Source organism: Nanorana parkeri, unplaced genomic scaffold (genome assembly GCF_000935625.1).
Source record: "Nanorana parkeri isolate BGI_ZX_2015 unplaced genomic scaffold, ASM93562v1 scaffold1203, whole genome shotgun sequence".
NCBI classification, from domain to species: Eukaryota; Metazoa; Chordata; class Amphibia; order Anura; family Dicroglossidae; genus Nanorana; species Nanorana parkeri.
Genome location: NW_017307471.1, coordinates 453,557 through 471,499, shown reverse-complemented (window position 1 = coordinate 471,499; position 17,943 = coordinate 453,557). Strand labels below are relative to the sequence as shown.

The window sequence follows — 17,943 nt, the reverse complement described above, 5'->3', positions numbered from 1 at the left end:
CTTAGTAAATAGACCCCTATATCTGCTAGCTGAGAATACTGCAGAATCCCCTTTAAAAAAAACTAGGGTAAAGAGAGTCTGAGCTAGTTTCCTTAGGCCTTTAACCCTATGACTACAACTTGCATGTTTGGATTAAAAAACATGGCAATGTTGCTGACATTAGTGATTTTATACTGTACTTGCAAATGGGAATACAAGATACTGAACATATTACTTTGGTACTCAGTGCATTGTGGGATATGTAAAGCTTTTTTATGAACAAAGAATAATAGTAGTAATAATAATAATCATGATAATAATGTTTTGTTTCTCAAGATCTGAAGAATGGAATAAAGTTAGCAGGTCTGAGAAAGGGAAGCTCGGGCTTACTGTGCGAAATGATGGCGAGTTCTGGTGAGAGATTCATGCATGTCACCGATATACTGAAAACAATAAGTCAACCTTGGATTTCAACTGGGTGTGTGACATTCAACATCTATGTTTATGACCAACATTTGGGTTTTTGAAAGGGTGATTAGTCAGTCATAAATATTTGTAGAGCAATGCAAGGAACAGAGATAACTTATCATTGAAGCATCTTTGTAATTATAAACAATTATTTGCATAGTAGAATGGTCACCTTTTATGGGCCTGCAAGCCTGGTCAAATTTCCTATAGAGAGCCATGGGTCCCCAGAATTCCAGGGCACTCTGGAATGCAAATATTAAAGCCCTTTTCCTGGTCCAGAGCTGGACTTAACCCTCCTGTCTTCAGCACCTCACTATTGTTTAGTGATGCCACCCATCATAAAGATAGGCCGGTACTGAGAAATGGAATCCGGCTGGGGGATGGCCCAGGCTCTCAGCCAGAAAAGCTGGTCATTATTTAAATACCAGGGCACCAGTGGATTTAGGGACTCTGGGTGCTCTGTATAAAATCTCACCCAGCATCCAAGCAGCTGGAAACAGCAACTATGCTTTATCAGATTTGTTTTATTTAGTGTATGGTGGCCATTCATTTGCTTTAAAGGAGACATCAAGGTTATATTATGAAATTGATAATATTTTTAACATAGGTAAAATTGCATGTAAGGTTTCCTGCATGGAACTGCTTTCCAAATGGAAACCTGTTTGGAAACTACCTGGATGTTAAAGGTATAGTTTAACCCAAGCCTAACATAAGTGTTCGTTTGAATCTCAAATAGTAAATGGGGTCTAATCGACGAATGTTTTTGAACACAGTGATGAAAAAAAATTGAAGGAGCAGGAGAGAACTTTTTTTAATATGAACTCTAAATGCACTGTTAAAATACATACAGTATATGGGAGCGGTTTCACATGGCAAAGGATATGCCGGGAGAGTTTTACACAGCCCTGAAATGCAGCACAGCCAGGTGAATGACACCACTCTCTGAAGGTGCCCATACACTCTACAACCCTCGCAAGACAAAAGTCTTGCGAGAGTTGTAAAGTACTTTTAAAAATGTACGATCTGCCCATCTTGGACAGGCAGATCGTACTTGCGATCATCGCAAGCCCGCCCCCCTGAGGGGCGGGCTTCCGATGACTGCAATGCTGAACGGGCAGTGTGCGCGTGCACGCACACCGGCCCGTTCGGCAGTGATCTCTCGATCATGTTAAAAACTAGCTGAAAATCGTACAATTCTTGGCTGGTTTTCCAACATGCTCGACATACAAAAGTCGTGCGACCGTACATTAGAAATGGTCGCACGCCTTCCATACACTGCACGATTCTCGTACGATTGCGGGATTTCCCGCGATTCTCGTACGAGAATCGTGCAGTGTATGGGCACCTTGAGATTCAATTAAGGAATACAATTAAGGTAGGGCACTCCACCCATGCTGTTGTAACCAAAGAGGTTCATGGGTAGTTTTGATGCCAATAGGAACTGTACTAAAGTACATTTGCCAATCACACACGTGCTGTTAAAGGAAGAATGGCAATAGCTGCTATCAAAGTTAGTTCTCTCAATGTTTAAAGCTGTACTAAGGGGAAGATTGGAATGGGGGGGGGGGACACTTGCCCTAAAAAAATTGTATTGGACTGGTGGCCCTACATGGAAAAACTTCCCCAGTTCATGTATGTTTGTGTTTATCAAAATCAGTGCACTTTTGATAGCAACAAATCTACTTGAATTTGACTTGGCATTAACCATTTGCAATACTCTATACAGCAGAGCACAGAATGGGAGAGGAAGCACAATGAGCTAGTCAGGTTTGCTGCATGGATCATATGCTAACAAGGGATAAACTACACAAAGTAACAAAATATTTTACTACAGGATAGAAAAATCAAGTCTCCAGGCTGGCTGTGTTGTCTGGCAGGGCTGTGTAAATCACAGGACTGGATGGACAGAAATGCAAATCCTTTGGCAGGTTTGATATGTACATGTACAGAATTTTGTCTGTGAATGTGACTGTTTGCCTGGAGTTTGAGTTTAAACAACCCTTTTAAGGTAATATATGGGGTCTATTCACAAAAGTGTGAAGAGTTTAGAGAAGGCAGGAGAAGTGAACAATCTAGGACAAAATGGCATAGCAGAGGGGGCCCCACGTGCCCACTCTGGCACACGTGCCATAGGTTCGCCACCGCTGTCCTAGATTGGTCACTTCTCTCCTGCCTTCTCCAAACTCTTCACCCTTTTGTGAATAGACCCCATAGTGTTTTCTATACCTTGTAACTTTTTTTTACATTTTTTTTCTTTAATTATTTTCAGCATTAATCCTTAATGTGCTGTAGATTCCTACAATTTATATGATAGATGGGCCATACATTCACAAAAATATAAGCCTCTGCACATATAATAAGTGTCTCTATATGGTGCTCATTTATACAATGACTTTGCCATCATAGTCCAACAGAAACCTTGGTTATAGCAGTTGTTTAGACACCTTTAAACCACTAGTCTTTGTTACTCTTCTTCTGATGTAGGATGACTTTTGAGGATTGGTGTAAGAATTTCTCCCATGCTGACGTGTGCCATGTGATAAACACCTCATTATTCAGCCAACACAAGACATGGGAAAAGGGAGAAGCACATGGAAAATGGACAGATAATACAAATGCTTTGCTGAACCGCTCTGGAGGATGCTTCAATAACAAAACAACATTCTTTCAGAATCCACAGGTGAGATCACAACTACAATAACCTTCAAAATGTTTGACGTTGATAGTTTTCAGGGGTGAGGTTTATGCTATTGGCTTATATTTATAAAACAGGATGTAGCACAGCTTTAGGAAAAGGAATTTTTTTTCAACAATTCTCTAGCATGATGCAAAGTGGACATAAATATATGATGTTAAAATTATCTCCTCTGTTCTTTTAAATGTTTGGCTTTTACAGTGCTCTCAGTGTTTTTAGGGAATCACACAGGAAATACTATTTTGATATTTTATGGTGCCCATTTAGACAATTTTCAGCCAGCTACAAAAGAGTTCGGAAAAAAACCCCCAAAGTAAAATGTTTCAGCTACTAACGTTAAAAACAGAGTTGTTGTTTTTTTTGTTGCATACATTTGCAAATACATGTAACACATACCTCCAAACGTTCTGAGATTAGAAAGAGGGACACTTTTTAACACAAAATACTGTATGTAGCATACCTCTCAACAGTTCTGCATTCTGAAGGACTGTCACCATACTTGAACAACATCCTACACATCCAGGATGTGGCCTGCTGCCAGCTGGATGCTGGAACACTCATTCCTGCACCTGGTTTTGCTGTTCTGTGAGGCAGAGTGATATCCTGCCTAACATGAGCACTGTAGTTCCCGCAGAGGGAGGCAGTAGTGCTTGACATAAAACAGGGATAGGTAAATCTACTAACACCAATGACCCCCACTGGACATCAATGACCTCCACTGACACCAGTGTCTCCCTCTGAAACCTCACCAAGAATCAGTGCCCACCTTACACTCCCTCCACAGAGCATCAGTGCCCCCTTTTCCCCCCAGAGTCCCTTTCCTCCCATTGGAACATTTTTTTTCTCAATGATTACCAACCCTAAGTATTTTACTTATCCCACTGACCGCCAACTCAGGGCATTTTTTCTTTGCATTAACTACCAGTGTTCCTTCCACTGATCATTAATGCGGACTTTCTTTTCCTCCCACTAATGCCAGACATTTTTCCTCCCCTTGACCATCAATGATGGGCACTTTGGTAGTTCGGCCATATTAATAGAGGTTTCTACAGTGCTAAATTGCAGGCATTTTCTTACTGAAGTTTTGGTATTTGACAGCTAAATGACATGTTCTTAGCCCAAAAGAGACATGCAATAACATGTTTGTTTTGTTTTTTTATCAGTACATATTTGAAGTAGAAAAAGAGGAAGATGAAGTGCTTGTTTCTCTACAACAGGAAGATCAGAGAATTCATAAGAAGTCTGGCAAGGGAGACCGCTTCATTATAGGTTGTGAAATACTCAAGGTAAACCTTATTTGGTGAAAAATTGTATATTCATAAAGTGTATGTAAAGGCAAAACCTTTTTTTGTTTTGGATAGAGTAGAGAATGGTTAGACTGCTGTCATGTGAGCCCCGTTTGGGGTATTTCCGTTCACTTCCTGTCCCCAGAGACACAAGAAGAAAAAGGAAGCCTCTGCAAAGTGAGAAGAAATCCCCTCTTAGTTGTTTTTGGAACAGATGTCCCCATTGGAAGATTTCTCTCACCACCTCTTCCTGTGACAACTCTTGTACATATGTCCCTTAGTTGGGAAATCTTGAGGTGCCTTGACAAGGCAGTGTGGCTTGAGTTCAGCTTGTCCTGACAAGCTGCAGAGTGTACTGGGAATTTTTGTATTGCTTTGTACTGTGTCCTGAAAAGACACATCTTTCCCCCTTTTGCTAGTTTTAAATTGATCTAAGTGGCTGCTATTGTTGTTTTGCAGCAATAAAAACATAACAGGAGATCTAATACTTTCCTACTCTACCCAAAAACAAAAATATATTTTTTTTTATTACAAGGTGTTGTTCATGTCTTCCCACTAACATAAACATTTATGCGCCTTTTTTAAATTGTATTTCAACCCCATACAGAGCAAGCTACAATAAATAAATTTGAGCAGTGCTTTACATAATGTATTGCCTATAGATTGTTATTTTTGAGTTCAGTTACCCTTTCAATGTCCTTACAATATATATAAAGTATATGATAGTTTTCAGTCACTGTGTACTGTGTCATAATGGTTTTGCTCTTTAAGGTGGAACAGAATAGAGAGTGCAGGATCCACAAGCTTCAAGGACATGAGAGGGTTGCATCTTTACCCTACATGAACCTGAGATCTGTCTTCTTAAGGAAGGTGTTAAAAAAAGGAAAATACGTAATTATTCCTACAACTTTTTACCCGGGCATAAGCTGCAACTTTATTTTGAGGCTCTTTACAGATGTACCCACTAATTTCAGGTACACACTTCCCATGCAATGTACTGTTCCTGTGTTACCTCTTTTTTTTTTTTTATTAAATCAGAATTTCAGTATGCATGTAAAAGTATTTTTCGCTTCCCCACCCGGTGTGCAACTTTATGCTATTGTCACATACCGAGCTTGAGGTGATGAAGGCAGCCTTTCTTGCAACTCTAATCCCAAGACCCCTGGATAGTGGAACAGGTGAATTGGGGTACAAATGGGCACAAGTGCCGGTAGGCGAATTTGGAGATGAAGAACGTTGAACTCGGAGAAGCATCACAGAATGGCTGGTCTGAAGCGCACAGCACGGAAGCAGGGCAAGAAGAACCAACGTCAGACAGGCCAGGTCAGCAATCTGTGGGCAAACGAGGTACCAGAACAGCAGACGGGAATCGTGGTCGGAGGAAGAGCCGGGGGCAGAGCCGTGTAGGCAACGCAGTCCAAAGACGAGCCAAAGTCAGGGCCACCAGAAGATCAGTGGAGTCGTAGAGCAAGCCGAGTAAGCAACAGGAAGTCAGAATCAGGAATCAAGGTTCAGGAAGGTGGTCAAACAGAAGCTAATTAACACTTAGCATCAGAGGCTAGGGAGGACTCAGTTTAAATAGCCCATTTGATGCCACATTACCTCGTATGTGTGCGCGCACATCCACACGCACACTGTGGGATGTGCACGTGGACACATGCACAGCTCCCTTGGCACAGGCTTCCTGACTGCTATGTTTTTGCAATTAACTTAAAGTAACTTACAAATGGTTAGCATCATGAACTGGGAGAAAGAGAATAATGCCTTCACATAACACTGGAGTGGCACGGGATACCTTTCTAGGAGACTAGGACATTCTTCAGGGGTCATTTTGGCTTTATGAACTGTCTACACAGCATGGGGCACAGCTGCTTAGAGGATTGCATCCCCTGTAGTCCAGAGAATGAGTATATGGCAGACAAGTATTGTACAAAAGGATGGCAAGGACCCATCCACAAGCCAGAGGATGTGTAGTAATGTGAGTATTAAAGGAGAACTATGAGATGAGTGATTTCCACTCACCTCATAGTTCTAGCCGACCTGTGACAATGAGACTGTCACAGGTCGGCTCAGTAGATCGGGAGGTGAGCGAACACATACCAGGTTCGCTCGCCTCTCGATCCTGTCACGGCTCTCTGCCGTGACAGGGAGAGGGCTGGATTCCCCGCTCTGATCCGCTGACTGGCGGAACGTACGTGGGAGGGGGCAGGTACAGCTGGAGCTGGGTGGATCCCGTCATCTACGTCGGGATCCGCTCTGGCTGCGGCGTCTCAGTATACCTCGAGCTGTAGCTCGCGGTATACTGAGCTTAGGGTAACGGGAGGTCGCTAGTTTGTGTCCTCCCGTTACCCTAAGGAGAACTATGGGGGAAAACACTGACCCCATAGTTCTCCTTTAAATCTTATACCTCATAACCTAAAGTTAATGAACATTAACCCTTGTATTGAGGGGGCCCCACTGCAAAGGTGTTTTTTTTTTTTTTGTAATTCCCCAGGGTTGGACTTTAAAGTGATATTATACTCTGGAGTTAAATCTTAAAAATGCACATATTTAAGGTATTTATGTACACTAAAATGTTATATAGCAGTAGGATGTTGCTATATACTGTATATTACTATTTGATAATACTGTAACTTAAAGTGACACCAAACTAAATCTTAAAAATGTATTCAAGTACCTTAAATATAAACAAAAATGTAACTTATTTGGGTATCACTCGGCTGTACATCCTCAAATCGTCTCAAAATTGGTCCTGTGCCTGTCCTTCCTTCTGGAGGGTGGCTACTTTTGTTCCCCATTGTCTCTGTTTGTTGTAAAGTAGTCACCGCTCCAAGTGTGCTTCTGAGATGGACTACATACTCAATACAAATTAGTAAACTAAACCTAAGATTGAAGTCCATCACGAGAATGAGCCTAGAGCGCTGTTTACTTTACAACACACTAAAATTAGCACAACACATATAGAGTTACTTACTTTACAGCACCCACAGGGACCATGGAAAACAAAATTAGCCACCCTCCAGAAGGAAGGACAGTGTCAGCACCAATTCAGAGATGATTTGCGGATCTACAGCTGAGTGATACACAAATAAGATACATTTTTGTTAATAGTTAAATCCTAAAAATGCATTCAAGTACCTTAACTGCTGAGTTTGGTGTCACTTTAACCCTTGCAATGGAGCTACCCTCACACTGCAAGGTTTAAGTGCTCGTTTTGGTCTAGGCATAAAAATAACCACAGTTTACTCACCCCAACCTAAGAGGCAACTGGCTCTTAGACTGGTCTTTCTAGCCTTGCTCCCCCTCCTCTCCAGCAGTCTAAGGCTCCTCGAGTCTTCACATCCAATACACTGTGTAAAGGACATGAGTACGCCTGAGGGACATTCCATCGCTGGAGCGGAGGATGAGACGGGCTGGAGGTAGCACTCTAACAGCCAGCCAGCTACGAGGTTCGGGTGAGTATACCCTTCTTATTTTTGCACCTAGACCGAAACAAGCATTTAACCCTTGCAGTGCAGTGGGTACCCCCACTGCAAGGATTAAGAAATGCTTTGCCTGGAGTTCTTTAATTACAATTTAATTAACTTTTCATTAAATTGACATAATGACCATAACCTTAGAATTACTTACTCGGACTCGGATGGACCAGTTATTCTGTTGTCTAATGTGTCCTGCAGGGAGCTTCTGCTTGATAAACCAAGTATGAGATGCTGGAACCTGCTATGGGGATACCCTAAAAGAGTCACTCAGGTGTCAGTACGGAGTGTGGAAGGAGTACAACCACAGGGTGAAACAGAAGGTAATATCATGCAAATATAAACATATTGACCATATTGCATATGAACCATTTCAGATTAGTCCCCATCCAATGACACCCCAAGAAACAAACACATAATCTGGGGACAGACAAATATCAGATAATGGGAACGTATCCTGTTTATCCGGCCTGCTGTCAGGATACAATGCAAACAGCGGGATTCCTCGATATACACACTCCTAAGTTTTGATGGAGGTATCTGCTCTATTTTTCTCGCTCAGCCCGCGGGTTGAATGAGAAAAATAGATCAGTGTATGGCTAGCTTTATGTTCTCACAGCGTCTCCATTGGGAAAGTATCCTCACACTTACATTCATGTCACAAGCATATGAAGCAAGGGAAAATATCTCCAGGTCTGTCAGGTTTCCAATGCTGTTCTTTAGGGGAGATTTACTCCTTCTATCCTTCCTCAGCGATATGCGTCCCCAGGGTAGAAAGTAAACACAAATCTCATCAACATTGCGCAAACTGTAATGAAAGCTTGATAGAGCTCTTCACTCCTCTCCACTTGATCCAAATGTATAAAAATGGGTTGAAACCGACTTCAAACTCTGAAAGTACTCAAAAGGTACTTTAAAATGTTGTGGAAATTTGGATGGAGGTCTGGCAGCAGGAGTGTGTACTTTGTTTTGGAACAAAGAGTTTGATATTGAGTATGCTGGCATCTCTTGCTTTCTAGCCAGGATACAATTCTTAAGGTGCCCTTACACCTTACAATTATCTGGAGATTTTTGTCTACGATCGAATTTTCTTCCGAAAAATCTGCCAGTTGATGGAAAGTGCACAACCTCAATTATTTTAGAACTGGCAGATTTTTGTCTTTCAAGCTGTCTTTGTCTAGTTGGACGAAAATTGACAGGCTAGTGGCGTTGTTGTACAACAAAAATCTCAAGATGCAAACTGCACATGCTCAAACGAAAATCTGTCCTTTTGATTGATGAAAATCGTCCAGGTGCTGGTGGTGACGAATGTTAAATGCGAACTACATTGGTCTGTGCATGATGGACTAGTTGTAAGAAAATTGAATGAGGGTGAGCTGGCTGGGCAAAAAAAGTTGCACAATGGTTATAAGGTGTATGGCCACCTTAAGTCCTAAGTGGGCAATCAGTAGAACTTTGCAAGACCCGTGACCAGGAGGAGGACGAAGCTGACCCTGTGTAATTAGTGACACGGAGTTGGATGGTGCCTAACACCATCCAACATGGAGCTAGCATTATACTCTGACAGAATATAAGCAGGTGATGCAAGAGAACCTGTCACTTTGTCCTGAGTGGGACAGTGGTTAATGGTCTCATTGCCTTTTTATTAAAATGACCCTGACAACAAAGCAGAGTGCACTTGTAATTCTTTCTAATTGATCACGTAATGCTTTGAAACTTTGCCTTCTCTGTTTTGCTTTGTTCATTTTGTCTTACAATGTTTTTTTTTTTTTTAGCTCTCTGCTGTTAAGGTGCATGTATGCCTTTATATTTTACATCCCATTGATCTACAATATCTGCATTGTTTCTTCACATTATTGGAAGTACTATATACATAAAAAGAAATATGCGATAAATCTACTTATTTTCAGGAGCTGAATTGTATGTTATTATAAAATGTGAGCACAATAGGGCCACCTCTGAAGTCCATCGAAATGCCACCAGTGCTGTTTTTGACGTGAAAGCAATCTTCTACCGGAGGAATATCAACAAGCCAATTACTGTTCAGGTACATGATTGTTCAGTAATGCAAAGAACGTGACAATGTTTTTAATCTCGCATACTAAAAAGTGTAACTAAAAAGAATGGGGCACTGCTGATACTTTAGGTTCATTCATAGCCAACCATAGCCAGATTGTAGAGGTGCGGGAGGTGCCTCTATACAGCATAGTCTATGATGTGGTAAGCACACATAAATAATGGCCTTTCCTAAAGCTAATTTGGGGTTTCTGAAATCATGTGATCAATAAAATCAGGATGTTTTATAAAAGGTTTGATAGTTGGATGATTAAGGGCCCATTCAAACCACAACACTGTTCACTGCCACGCATGTGTTGACCCGCATTGTGTTTAGCAGGCCATTCCAAATAAATAGGCTGAAATATACCAAAATGCATACAAAAATAGGGCTGTCTACATACTCCCACAACACGCAGGACACAGTGAGGGGAATTTATCAAAACTGGAGCTGACAAAATCAGCTCCTGGCAACTAATCAGCTTCTCTCTTCAGCTAAGATTTGAAAATGAAAGAGAGAAGCTGATTGGTTGCCATGTCCAGCTGCTCCAGATTTTGTCTGCTACAGTCTTGATAAATTCCCCCGTGTGTTGTACCGTGCTGTGGTGCCATTCACAATGAAGGACAATGCAATGCAGTAACACACGTAACATGTGTCACCATGTAACATTGCAGCAACACATGTGGTACTGCAGACCAATGGTGTGAATAGGCCATAAAATCTATGTATCAACTTTTCTGTGTGCAAGTTACTTTATTATTGCTATAAAAATAACATCTTTAAGTCTTGTAGATAATTTTTTGGGTTATGAGTGATAAGCAGGCTATACACCAGTAAAATTTCATTCAGAATTTTTTTTTTTCGGGAATATTTGTTCAATTTTCTAATAGCTAATGGAGGCAAATCAATGATTGCTGTCAGCTGTAACAACGAAAATAAACGGAGAAGGAAGACATTTTTTCTCAAACAAATTAAATTCAGTAAATGTGGTTTTCTTTCAAGAAACTCTATTTCCCACATCAAATGTTAAAACTCAAAGTTTTGAGTTACGTCAAGTCTCTAATGGCATTATCAAATGTTCTGCTGAGATTTTTCATATGACCTTTTGTACAAAAATCTACCAGTATGGCCAGCTTTAGGGTGTAAGAATAGTCGCTGGCTTAGCCTCCTTTTATTGCATATAGCAAGTACTTTCCCACTTTATTCTATTTGCCGGTAATCAGCATTTTTAACAGAGATGTATCAGTATATTTCCCCATATAGCAATGAAAAATTGGAGCTGTAGTTCCTAGCATATAAAATTTATATTCAGCAGTAAACAGCTTGTTATTCAATTGAAATGTCGTCTTGTACAAGACTTGTACAATAATCATTTTATTTACGGAACACATTTTGTGGCATTGTTTGTGCTTTCCTAGAATTGTTTACCGATTCTGCTTAGACTAAACACCAGGGGCAATGACTCAGTATAATGCATTGAGACAGTGTTGGCTGCAGTGAGATAACAAAAAGCTGGCTTTCTACTCTCTGACTCTCAGGTCTGGGGGAGCAAACTCATGTGTGACCAGTTCCTGGGCCAAGTGCTCCTGGCTGCATCACCTAATGACCCTCAAGAAGAACAGGCTCTCCAGCTGCATAACAAGGATGGTCGGGAAGCAGAGGAGATGCCAGGACGGGTAAATGTCAAGGTTGTCTCTTCGGATGACCTGCTTGAACTGTGAATATGAGATCATCCTCAAGACAGAGACAGTGCTGGGAGCAAGAGACAGTCTAGCATCTCTATACAGCCAATGTCACGCCTCTGTTCGCACGTATAGGCCCCGGAGAGCTGCATCTATGCTGCACACCAGAAGCATTCATATAGCATACCCAACAGTATTTTCTTTTGTAATCATTCTACAGAACAATGTTGGCTGCCAAAAAATGCGTACTAAGATTGTATTTCTACACGTCATAAGAGGATTAGCAGATTGGCATAGATTTTTGTAAACCATATACTGTTATGAGTATATACAGTATATGATCACTGTACTTATGAGAAACTATAACTATGTATTTTGTCAGGGCTTGTAACCAGGTTGTATCTTCCACTCCCTTATTGGTTAAAAAAAAAAAAAAGACATCTATAGGGAACACTTGGGGGTCTTTTTTTTATGTTTTCATTTTACATTTTTACAGTTGTCAAGGTATCATAGGCGTGCGCAGCCTGTTACATTAAGGTGTGCATATGAAAGTACAAAACACACATGCGTATGTATATATTTATTCAATACATACATACACAGACCTGAGGCATCATGGATTACTATCTCTTCAACTGTCCATTAGCTCTTCCAGCAGGGGAGCCTGACACATAGCCATGTGACCACCCGCCCAGCTTCCTGATTGGATAGAAAGCCGCAGCCATGCTCCCTCACAGCTTCCCAGGCACTGAGGACTGCAGCTGTCATGTGAGGATTGTAAGTGGCAAGTGCTGCTGTACTCTGTATCGCTGAGCTGGTCACAGAGATCTTTGTGATCTCTCCACCAGCTGGTGACTATAAACACGACCCTTGCTGTTGCAGTTTTGGTATTGCGCTTGGGGTGATTAGGGTGTGCCCGGGAATCGTCCCAAAGTTTATTGAATGATGTGAAGCTCTGCTGACTTTCATCATCCAATCATTTGAAAGCTAAAATACTGTTTATTTTTATTTTCCTTGCATGTGATGGGGTATTCTTTGCAAACTGAGTTTTCATTACATTCATTTAGCAAAACAATCCCTTTGTGTTAGGGCAAGAGAAGCAAGTAAAACTACTGCAGAGGGAATGGACACAGTATTACTACACTTTGTGAAAGTAAATACTGTTTGAAAGTAAACATTTGACAAACTTGGGCAATTTCAAATGAACATCTAACAAAAAGAAAAAAGTACACAATCAGAGGTTACCATCAGTAAAACTATACATAAAAGTAATCCATAGAGCTAGAGAAATGCGCAAAGGTGAAAATATAGACATTTCCTGTAAGATTTGATTGAAGAGTCACATACCATCTTATATCTTTTGGTGAATATGGTGAGCAAATATCCCACTATATTACCTGGGTGTGCCTCTCATGTAACAGTGTATGAAAACCCTAACAATAAACGTCTCTTAGTTGCAACCCTTTGGCCTGTTTAATATAACTAATATATCTGTTTGAGAAGTGCAAACCAACCTGTTGATCTTCTCAGAAATTGAGAATGGTCCTGAATCTTCTGCACCCTTCCCCTTCCTCTGCTATCTCATAAAGCCCTCCTAGTTCTTATCTTGGACTACAGAATAATTCACCTTTATGCTGTGAAGGAAAGGGAGAGTGGTTGAGTAATTTAGCAAAAGTAATTGGCCAGGGCTGACACCACTCAGTCCACGAAAATCCTGTGTGTTGTCAGCCCACTTAAGAACCTAGTGCATTTCTGGCAGATCAACAGGAAAATATGTATGTATGTATTGCAGATTAGTACTGCATATGTTCTTAGCTTACAAAAATCATCCAAAAGCAAGAGTTAAATATTAATAATAATCCTGTCAAAGTGTAAGAAGAGGGTTATCTAATCGGGCCTATGTTTAGCTGGATTATACAATTTGTCATATTCCTAACATATCTGTTTGTTTTTGATTCTCTGTATAGACCTCATTGAGCAATGGAGAACTGCTTAAGGGCTAACTTTTCCATTCTGACCATGTTTCATGTTACACCCATATTTATGGTGTAACATGAAACATGATCAGTTCTCAAACCCCCCAGCGCCCTCCCCTCTCCCTACCTACCTGAACTGCAGGTTCTCCCTCCAGGCTTGTGTACATTTTTTAATTTGGCGAGGCTGTGCATGACTCCGCCTACACGGCTGCATCATCCATTCACATATCCTTTGACAGGATATATGGAGACAGCAGATGGACCTGTAGTTGGAATAGAGGTGCATTGACATCACCACACTTGTAGTCCATTGACACTTCCTACCGTCCATGTTACTGAATGTCCGGAAGGAAAGAAGAAAAAGTCTGCGGGAGCCAGAGCATTGCACCTGCACATTGCACATTCCCAAAAAAAATGATTAATGCAAATTTTCTCTTTTATGAAGAAGTTTGCAATTTATTATTTTTTTTGAAACGGTGGTATTTCCCTTTTAAAAAACACTTCCAGCTAATTGGCTTTTCTTCAGACTCCGTACCTTAAGGCTGTGTTTCGCTCTTCTGTACCCCATAAACCAAATTTTCTCAGTTAAGGCGGCCATACACTAGTGGATTTTGGAATGAAATATCTTTCTTTACCACCCGATAATGCCATCAGACACTTGACAAATGTCGAATAAAATTTTGTTATATTTTAACATTCGATTTTGGAATTAATGGAGTTTCCCAAACAAAAACCACACTCTCCAATAGAATTTCGCTTGTTCAAGAACATTTTTCCATTCTGCTCCTTAAACTTTTTTTCGCCACTGGTTGAAATTGATGATCGATTTGAAGCCATTAACTTATAGAAAGTTGAACGTAAGATCTTTCATACAAAAGTTCTTTAGAAAATCTACTAGTGTATGGCCACCTTCAGGCAGTGCAAAGTATGGTATCCAATAGCAATCAGTCAGAAATCAATGGCTGATTGGCTGCTTAGGGTAACTTGATTTGACAGTTTTGCAAACATTGTAACTGGTATTGTATAGGTCAGAATATGTCCAGTGCTTAACCAAATGTAAACATATTATATAATACTGTCTCGTGTATGTTGTAATGATGTATTTGTATATCTATAAAACTTACAGGGTTATTCACAAAAGGGTACAGAGTTTGGAGAAGGCAGGAGACGTAAACAATCTAGGACAACATAGCTGAACTGGAAAGTGAGATGAATTGGAGAATTTTTCCAGTTCAGCTATGTTGACCTAGATTGTTCACGTCTCCTGCCTTCTCCAAACTCTTCACCCTTTTGTGAATAACTGTTAGAAATAATGGTCTCCAAGAGGCTTAAGAAATACTCCCATTACTTTGATACCATTTGCAATGATCTTTCAGTATGTGCCCAGGCCCCGTCTGTCTGTTATCCAGTTTCTTTATACAGCTGCCATAAGCATGACATTTTACAGAGGTTGCCAAAACGTACAGGTCTATTCAATAAAGGGTAAAGAGTTTGAAGAAGGCAGGAGAAGTGAACAATCTAGGGACAAAATAGACGATTTGGAAAAATTCCCCAATTCAGCTCACTTTCCAGTTCATCTATGTTATCCTAGATTGCTCCCTTCTCCTGCCTTCTCCAAACTCTTCACCCTTTTGTGAATAGACCCTCAAGTGTTTTAACACAAAATAATAGGTAAAAATGCTTTCAGTGAAGTGATCTTCCCTTCCATTTGTCAGGAACCAAACTGGCATGGAAAAGGTTTTCCCTTAATTTCATGACTCTGCCTTCTACCTATGCAGAATCTGTATGCCTACAGTTTTCACTGTGCCTGTAGCAAAAGAAAGAGCACGCAGTGCTTTGTTTACCCTATAGTCCAGACACGGGTATTTTTACAGCCCGAGGGCCATAACCAGCCCTTGGTCTCTGGTTGTCTGGCTTGCCAAATTGTGCTCTGCTATAGCTGCCTCTAAGGCCGGTGCCTCCACTGCAAGGACTCTTTATTCCTTGGTTGCTAGGACCGATGGTGTCCTAGCAACCAATTACGTCAGAGGTCCTCCGTCCTGCCTGTGGACTTAGGTTGGGAACATTGGCTGAGGTTGGGCATGTGTAGTTTCCCACTCAGCAGCGACTAACGCATGGTACAGTGCAACGCACCTACCGTGCATTACAGTGCAGCAGGTGCATTAAATGTACAGTACTACTTTTTTTAACCACACCGCAATGCACAGTGTTATGATACCATGTATTATGGCGCAGTCAATCACATTGTGGCAGGAGGTGTGTTTGTGGTGGCTTTCAAATGAAACACAACGCAATTCACCTGCTACACTGTAGCACACAGTCGGCACGTTGTTCTGTATAGTGTGTTATTCGGCCCTCCACAACTGTCCCAGTTACCTATGTGGCCTCCTGAAAAAATTAATTGCCCACCCCTGCTATAGTGGCTCATAAGCTGATTAAGGGCCCTCTGTTTAGTGACAAGCAAACACCAAATTTGATATGTTAAATGTATGCACTTTTCTGGTTTTAAATATATAAAAACTTACAAAAATAGTTTTGTAAATTTTTCTCCTTTGTTTAGAGACATGTATTTGATAAATTATGTCCCTAAGTTGTTCCACAAATTAACAACCCCAAACCATGGTATTTCTAACTTTTATTCACAATACTGCAGGTCCAGATTTCAAACTGCAATATTTTTTTTTTACACTCAAGACACAGTCATGCACAATCCATATTTCAATTTTTCTATTGCTTCAACCACAATTTAAATTAAACCTCCCAAAATAAAATGCAAAGGATTTTTGTTAAAAAAAATAAAAAGTAGTCACTGAGGTCTTCAGAGCATACTGTATTCTCAGCGCATACCCAACATAAATAATTTTTAAAAAAGAAAAAAAACTTTCCTTCAAAAAGTTACAGAATGAGATCACTACACATTTTGTATTTTACAGATAACACGCCCTAAAAAAGAGGAATGTACAGCAAATGTGTTACAGTTGAGAGACAATGGGAATATATCATATTAATAACACCAGTTTTCGCCCCGAAATTTCCTTGCTTTTTTTTGTTTTTCATTCTTGAAAGTTTGCAAAAATGACAAGTTGTCTAATCACAGTACCGAAAAAAAAAAAAAAGACAATAGAGGTACCCTGTGAACTATATTTTCTTGATTTTGTTCCCAGTCAAAAAGTTTGAGTTGTTTCAATTGCAAATCTAGTATTGATGTTTTTCTGTGACATATGGTCACATACACACACACGTTTTATTTTTATTGGATAATGCAATGCATGAGACATGATCAGATGACGGTGAATAGAAATTCCACTCTACATACAAAATTTGAGGCTGTACCATAAATGAGAAATTGCGTATCTACAGGAAGTAAAACAAACAAACAATGCGGTTTCCATTGTGAAGTAAAAAAAACATTTGTCATTTATAGCAGATGTTAGACCCATTTGGCTTATAACAATGTTAAATGTTTACTACGTACACATTTTTTACCATAAAAAGTTTTTTTCTTATCCGCACAGAGCAGCAGTGATTCAATGTACCTATGGTCTGTTTTTATTACAAGTGGTGGGTAATAAATAAATAAATTAAAAGGCTCAGTAAGATTGCTTAACAGTTATGACATGAAATGTCAAGACATCCAACCAAAGAGCAGTGCACTGACTGCTTCTTAGATTAGCTATACTGTATATATGTTCCAAGTTGTATGACAAGTTCCTTCACTCCAATCAAAATACTGCTAAAATAAAACACCATAATCCGTAAAGAGCCCTCATGTGATAAAAGTAAAATAGAGGCGGTGACAAAAGCCAAATATATTTTCCCGAAAATAGTGCCAAAAACAACAGTATGTTACATTGCAGGTGTACCATCACAGCACAGTGTGTGCCTTCCATAAAACATAAAAAGTGTAAACTTTCTTCCCTCAGTATATGAGCACTTGAAGATCATCTGAGCACAGACAGGGAGCCAGACAGCCATGAGATCAGTTTACAGCACATAATTTTCTACATTGGAATGATGAATACTTAGCTCTGAGTTTCTTAGAAACCAGTATGAAGAATTGATTGCATGACTAAAGTGAGCTGTTTTCTGTATGACATAAAGTTGAAGGTGTGGGGAAAACAAGACCACCGCAACAAAGATTTAGAAGACAAAAATTATTTCATCATAGACGTCCAAATAGAACAATCCGGTGTTTTTTGGGGGCTATAGGGTTCCCCCTTATCAGGGTTTATACTGCTGATTTGAAATAAATTGTTGGACTTTTGGGGGTTAATGAGGGTTTATTCAACTTGGAAATAAGATGGGTACTTAAATCCAAATACATG

At 40.2% G+C, this 17,943-nt stretch overlaps 1 protein-coding gene across 1 annotated transcript in view; it reads left to right on the top strand.

The window, feature by feature from the left end:
- LOC108796967 (calpain-5-like) overlaps window positions 1-11,916 on the top strand; it is a 41,243-nt gene extending 29,327 nt beyond the window's left edge. The window contains exons 7-13 of the mRNA XM_018568536.1: window positions 316-393; window positions 2,932-3,127; window positions 4,306-4,428; window positions 5,200-5,402; window positions 8,106-8,227; window positions 9,815-9,951; window positions 11,499-11,916. Coding sequence (XP_018424038.1) covers window positions 316-393; window positions 2,932-3,127; window positions 4,306-4,428; window positions 5,200-5,402; window positions 8,106-8,227; window positions 9,815-9,951; window positions 11,499-11,681 — 1,042 coding nt within the window. The 3' untranslated portion in view covers window positions 11,682-11,916. The remainder of the gene's footprint in view (window positions 1-315; window positions 394-2,931; window positions 3,128-4,305; window positions 4,429-5,199; window positions 5,403-8,105; window positions 8,228-9,814; window positions 9,952-11,498) is intronic.
- Window positions 11,917-17,943: the final 6,027 nt, after the last annotated feature.